Source organism: Monopterus albus, unplaced genomic scaffold, assembly GCF_001952655.1.
Source record: "Monopterus albus unplaced genomic scaffold, M_albus_1.0 scaffold531.1, whole genome shotgun sequence".
NCBI lineage: Eukaryota > Metazoa > Chordata > Actinopteri > Synbranchiformes > Synbranchidae > Monopterus > Monopterus albus.
The window spans coordinates 170,989-177,674 of record NW_018128411.1 but is presented as its reverse complement, the minus strand read 5'-3'; the positions used below and the strand labels follow the sequence as shown (position 1 = coordinate 177,674).

Here is a 6,686-nt window from a genome sequence, read left to right as displayed (position 1 = left end):
CCATCACTATCACTAGATGTTTTGTTACCACATTTATTCACTATCTCTATAATTTCCTTTTCAACTATGGGCTTCAAGAACATAGAACTCATGTTCCTTTCAATTGTATTATTATTTATAGTGACGGATGTATCATCTGTACAAATGCTTCTTGCGAAACCAGGACCAACATTCACAAAAAACCTATTAAACTTATCTATTGACCTGTGTATCATTATCCATAAAATATTGAGGGTAGTTACTCTTGCTGGGACTATTTCTAATCAATTTATTTAATATATTCCAAGTACCTCTCATGTTATTTTTATTATCCTCTAATACTTTAGAGTAGTATTGTTTCTTACATCTCCTCAAAATCTCAGTTAATTTGTTCTTATACGACTTATATTTTTCTTCCGCCTTTTTTGATCTGTCCTTTATGAATTCCTTATATAACGCATTCTTCTTTTTACATGCATTCTGTAATCCCTTACTCATCCACGGTTTCCCACTGTAAGATCGCACCATTTTTTTGTCTGATATGATGGTCACTATGTCAGATTACATGATTATACAGTCACACATTGTTGGACAAGGGATATGACAGACTACATGTTGGTGCCAGGGACCAGGAGAAGAGTGTGTGATATTGGCTGCTTGTGTTTGGAAAATCATTTAAAAATGTGTCTGTGCATGGAGGTGGGGCTGCATCAGTGATAGTTAATGAATATGGTTCAGTCCAGTATGCCAAAAATGTTATAAACAGAAGAACCATCTGTGCGCCTGTTGTTCAGCGTCACCCCAGGGCATCATAGACGATGTAAAAATTCTGACATACTAGACTCATGGGGGCATTCCAGATGCAGCGTTAGTTGTTTACTGTGACACACTAAGACAATTGATTGTCATGTCCGATGCCATTTGTCGGTTCCAATGCACTGTCGTGTTATCGGTCATAAATCATGTAGGCCAAACCGGGCATAAGTTTCCTAATGTTGTCTTCTACAGTGACGGGAAGTAACTACGGTGCAACAAAGCTGGTAGAGTGTCCTGAGATGTGCTTGAAGACACTGTCTTGTTGATTAGTTTATTAAATTCACAACTACAATTGCTACAGAAAGATTTCATACCTCTTCACTTGTTAGCATTTTGTTTTAGATATAATTTGAAATTGATACAATTGGCCTCAGTCTACACTCAGTGACCCATAATGACAAAGTGAAAACATTTTTGCTAAGTTTGTATAATAACAACCTGAAATATCATTTACAAAAGTATTCAGAGCCTTAATTCAGTATTTTGTGGCAGCCCCTTTGGCAGCAGGGACAGTATCTAGTGAATCTCTAAATGCTTTACAAACTTGTTTTCGAGCAGTGTATCCCATTCTTCATGGCAGATGCTCTCAGGCTAGCTCACACTGGAGGGAAAGCGTCTTGTGTACTACCATCTTCAGGTGTCTCCATAGATGTTCTCTGGGGTTTAATAGATTTCAACAGATGAAGAACAAGGCATTTTCAGCCATTAAGTTGGCTGGATAGTGCTGCAAAGATGGGAAGTTAAACCTTGGTGAAAATGGCACTGAATGTCAACACTTGACCTATTTTAAAAGGAAATAATTCTAAGTGATTAGGACATGAAAGAAATAGAAGAATTATGGGAAGGCAGCAACAGCTGCGAACAAATCTAACAGCTGTGATCTTTGTCCACAGTGGGATGGAGCGGTGCAAATGTGGGAGCACAGACAAACCCATCCTCTAGAGGTGGAGAGAGAAAGGGACAGAGACTGATGACGAGACACAAAAGGAAGCTGTGCCAGAGAAAGACAGATCAGACGGGGTGAGACTGATCCTAACAACAAGCTCGGAAGGACTGGAACAGCCTGAAATGCCTTTTAAATTCGATGCTGGATAGTAAAGATTACAACTCTGTTGTGGTTGTGAAGTGTTAATTTAGCAAGCATTCCAGCCTTATCTTGACAAGGTCACATTAGACACACTGGGATGGCTTACTTGTTTGTTTTTGTGTTGCCTCTCCTTCCACAAAACAAATAGGCCAGATCTTTTGCATTTGGCCTGAAACACTTCAATCAAAATGTGCTACTCAAACTGCTAAGCAGTACACATAATGAGCTGTTGAAATGTGATGGGAATTTAGTTATATGAAACATTGGATTCTGTGAGGAAACTGGCAGTAATTAGTGTGTAAATACTGTTTTAATGAATGTGTGTTCAGGGAGTGTGTTTAGATCATAGTCCGGGGGCTTTGATTTTGACATTGCAGTTATGAATAACATGAGTTGTGTCCTATTTCTGAGTGCACTTTTAAAAACTGAATAAGTTGAAATAATCCAGTGCATAATTTGCCAAACCTGTTACCATGTACATTTCCAGAGATTTCTATCGGTCCACCACTTGGTCAGCTGTTTAAGGGCAGTTTCCTGGTGGAGTTGCTGTGTTGGAAATTGCAAGCATAGTTGAGTGGGACTGCTCAAACATACTGTTTAACTATAAACCTCCCAATAATCTTACTGTGGATCCTCATTAGGCCGGCTCACATCTACAGCTTTATCATCGATCCTTGGTCAGCACTCAACATGAGCCCTGAGTCAATTTGTATAGTAATATTGTTGGCCAGTAGAAACCTGTGATCTGTTCAGAGCTGAGTATGTGTGATAATCTGTTAGTCAGGACTTGAAGGGGCTGGGGATGTGAACATGGACAAAAACTTAAACACTGACCTGTATGTGCAACTCTTAGGTGTTTATATCAAAGCCCATATTTCACACCATTTTACAGGAGCAATAAAGCCTCTTTTTAAATGTATCACAAAGATGCTATTTTGTGGGTTATTAAAATTGACATTTTCGAGCTTGCAGTGATACAATTTCTTGTCCTGTTTACAGTAAACTACATAGAGATATAGTACATTTGCACTTCTCCAAATAACCTCCCCCCCCCCCCCCCCAAAAAAAAAAAACCATGAAACTAGATAGAAATAAGTTTTGATGTTAGCCTTTTTACGCCTCCCTGACAATGATAACCATGATAAAGGGTTGTCGTCCCATTCTTGTGAGCACAATATCTTAGGAACATCTTGTTCAGATGTGGCCAAACATCTACTTGGATGTTTATCCATCAATGCCACTGATGTGCCAGCATTGATGGATAAACAACATTTAACATCCAGTACTAACAAAAATGCATGGTGTGTCTTTATAGTGCGCTAACTGTGGCCTACATTCGACAGTGAATAGCAGTGAATGCGTGTGCTAACAAGGTAAACAAAAGTCTTCTTTCCATGGGTGTCCACATCCCGATTGTCCCCCATACATGACTAGTCAATGCAGCGCCTTTGCTGGATGATGTCACCATCCAATGCGGTGAAGGTTGAACCAGATCTAGTTTTTTCACTGCACAGTGTTGCGTTGTATTGCTATAGCGCCCTGCAGTGAACATAATCCCTATAGAAATGAATGGAGAGGGTTGTGTTTTTTCCCCCACCTTTGAAACTCTGTCTGAATGCGGCCTTACTCCTGTGTGAAGTTCTATTTTATGTGTGGATGTTCCTGCTGTTTGCGAGCAAACATCCCCAAGTTCTCCCAGCAGCTGTGGTCACTCTGGGCTACATGCAGCAGAAAGGACAATAACGAATGGTACAGATGCAAATGGAGCTAGGGCTGTCCAGATTTACCTCCATGAACATTGACAAACAACCAAAAACAGAATTATATTCTGAGTAAATGGTATTTTGTGGATAACAGTGTGACCTTGACCCTTTTACTGTAGGACACTTGGTTTAAAAACTTATTTTAAATTTAGTCAGACAAAGTCAGTGCAGACATACTTGGAATCGTGTTGCTTTATTTTGTAATCTGAACCAAAATGCATGCACAGTAAGAAAAAGAAGCAACTCTTGTGGGTGTTTTGTTACTTAATAAGTGTCATACTACACTAGTTGTATCTTGTTAGAAAGCCTGGGTGTGCTGCTGTCAGTCTCAGTAGATGAGAGCTTTCCCATCTCCTCTTGGTTTCTTAATCTTGTCATAGTTCTTGTTAATGATGTCAAACAGCACAGCCTGCAGAAAAAAATAAAGATGGTGTAATAAGGAAGAGGCAACAGCAGATGTTTAGTGTAAGAATGATAAAAAGAATGAACAGGACAGGCAGAAAGGTCTGATAGAGTATTAAAAGAGCGACTCCCAGATTCAGAGCCGCTCTATAATCATTTCAAAGGGCCGGCACCATTGTATTCATCACCAGCATCAAACACAGCAGGACACTAGCCGGAGGAAGGAGGTAAACTGTTATGAGTGGACAGGAGAGGGAGCATCGATCAGTTCAACACAACTGGTTTGATTACCCTCCTATTAAGAAGGAATGGATTCCATTTAGCCAGCTGGGAATATTTTACAGATGTGTGGTAGCCTTATTCGAAATGCAGCGTAAGATTACCACAGCTGAAATACTGAGTTTGATACATGAGGCTTGGACATGTACTGTAAGCAGAGCTTAATGTAGCCATCCTACATGATCACAGAATCAAAATCAGTGGTATTTTGATACATTTTTATACAATTAGATTTTAACCATTCTCAATTTCTCTATACAAGTGCCTACTGTAAGTGCCACTCAGGCCTATATTTGGATATCAAATCCAAATTCATTCAACTCTTCATGTACATTTTGAATGGTCTAATATTATTTGAATGGTCTAATATTATTCTTTGTTATAACTATGTTGGCTTGAAATGTATATGAATATTGTTATTTACGACAGGTGCTAGGCCCATAAGGCAGGTTTTTGTTTTGTAATGCAGTGTGCCAATGGGTAAAAACAGCAGAACTAGAAGACGAGAAGTTTGCAAGAAACATCGACTGTGGACTGATAGAAACTTCTGATCGTGCAACATGTAGAGCACCCCCCCAACTGGGTTTTGAAATACATCAAGATAATGTATCAGGCTGTGTTGGACCATTCTAAGGAGTATTTGCTGAGATATTATGATATATGGACTTGAGTAATTTGTATGAGAAAATTTCAAGAAAAAGTTTCATTTGAATCTGTGGAAACATTACAAGATTTGCAGACCAAGTTGCCTGGAGAACTTGCATGATAAATTGGCCAAAAACTATAGTCCAGCAGAGGCCTAACAGCCCAGCAAACATCAACAAAGCCAGGGCATGCAGAAAAGACAAGGAGAGAGACAAGGAATTAACATTGATGTCAAAGGCTTTGGTTCAGCTTTTCATCTTGGAAGTATTTTCAACTTTGACAAGATGCCTTGGCTGGACATTGACTCAACATACGTTCCCCATCAAAATCCTTGCGGGTAGTAAACCGAGTGGGTTTATCTTACATATGTGTTGCGGATGTCCAGGACCACAAGGCGGAGCTCACAGTACTGATAGAGGTCCAGTTCATGAACCAGCTGTCTGTAGTCCCCCTGGAGCAAGACACACACCACACGCACTGAGTGCATTTGCAAAAACATACATGGCACATCCAGTATGGGCCCAGTGTCTTTTATTTAACCACAAACACGGCTACAGCCGGTGACACACAATTCATATTTGCTCATGAATGAAAATGTAGTCCTCTGATCAGAACAAGCACAGTGATATACTGACCACATGGGGCTGTTTAGAAGCTTTGGCCACAGCATCGCCTCTCTCACTGTAGTATCTACCAAACCAAAGAGGAAAGAGAATGTTCTCATCATTCGTTTGGCCAGCCCTCAGTAGGATATACTGCTCTGTGTGTTCTAATCTCAGCAAATTCCTAGCATAACCTGACAACAGCTTTGTGAGGGGATGAGGATGAATAGAGCATCAACTGTTACCTCAGCTTCTAGATATGACTGTTAGGGATGAGAGAGTGGGATTTTTCTTTTCTCGGTACAATTCGATGCCTGATATGGTGTGTACAATCTGATTCAATCACCATACAATAAAAAAAATTCAATGACAATGTATGAATAGCTGTGGAATACCTATACTTTATTCTTCTTTTCCTAGCACTAGTTTGATTATGTAGAGAACAACCAAAAATATTAGCTTACATTCTATTAGGCTATCTTATTTATAAAAACTATAAGTCGCTGGTGTATGGAGACCACACGCTAGACAAAGCAATATATTGAGACGTTTTGTATTGGGACTCGAATGCGAGTGCCTGGTGGCCGGGCCTTTTCCCATGGGGCCCGGCCGGGCTTAGCCCGAACGAGCGACGTGGGGACGTCCTCCCGTGGGCCCACCACCTGCAGGAGGATTCGTAAGGGGTTGGTGCACAGTGGATTGGGCAGCAGTCAAAGGCAAGGGCCCCGACGACCCGATCTCTGGACACGAAGACTAGCCCTGGGGACATGGATTGTCACCTCGTTGGTGGGGAAGGAGCGTGAGGTAGAGAGGTACTAGCTAGAGATAGTCGGGCTCGCCTCCACGCACAGCTTGGACTCTGGAACATTACTCCTCTGGAGTTGCCCACTGTGAGAGGCAGCGGGCTGGTGTGGGCTTGCTTATAGCCACCCAGCTTAGCCACCATGTGTTGGAGTTTACCCTGGTGAATGAGAGGGTCGTTTCCCTGCACCTTTGGGCCGGGGATAGGTCTCTCACTGTCATTTGTGCCTATGAGCCAAACGGCAGTGCAGAGTACCCGGCCTTCTTGGAGTCTCTGGGAGGGGTGCTGGAAAGTGCTCCGACTGGGGCCTC

At 41.4% G+C, this 6,686-nt stretch overlaps 2 protein-coding genes across 2 annotated transcripts in view; one reads left to right on the top strand and one right to left on the bottom strand.

The window, feature by feature from the left end:
* dcaf11 (ddb1 and cul4 associated factor 11) overlaps positions 1-2,846 on the top strand; it is a 52,895-nt gene extending 50,049 nt beyond the window's left edge. The window contains exon 15 of the mRNA XM_020588347.1: positions 1,689-2,846. Within this exon, the coding sequence (XP_020444003.1) occupies positions 1,689-1,766 (78 nt within the window). The 3' untranslated portion in view covers positions 1,767-2,846. The remainder of the gene's footprint in view (positions 1-1,688) is intronic.
* Positions 2,847-3,819: 973 nt separating this feature from the next.
* The window catches only part of psme1 (proteasome activator subunit 1), a 19,444-nt gene continuing 16,577 nt past the window's right edge, over positions 3,820-6,686 (bottom strand). Inside the window, exons 9-11 of the mRNA XM_020588352.1 lie at positions 5,607-5,661; positions 5,336-5,422; positions 3,820-4,054 (exon numbers count right to left, since the gene is read on the bottom strand). Coding sequence (XP_020444008.1) covers positions 3,974-4,054; positions 5,336-5,422; positions 5,607-5,661 — 223 coding nt within the window. The 3' untranslated portion in view covers positions 3,820-3,973. The remainder of the gene's footprint in view (positions 4,055-5,335; positions 5,423-5,606; positions 5,662-6,686) is intronic.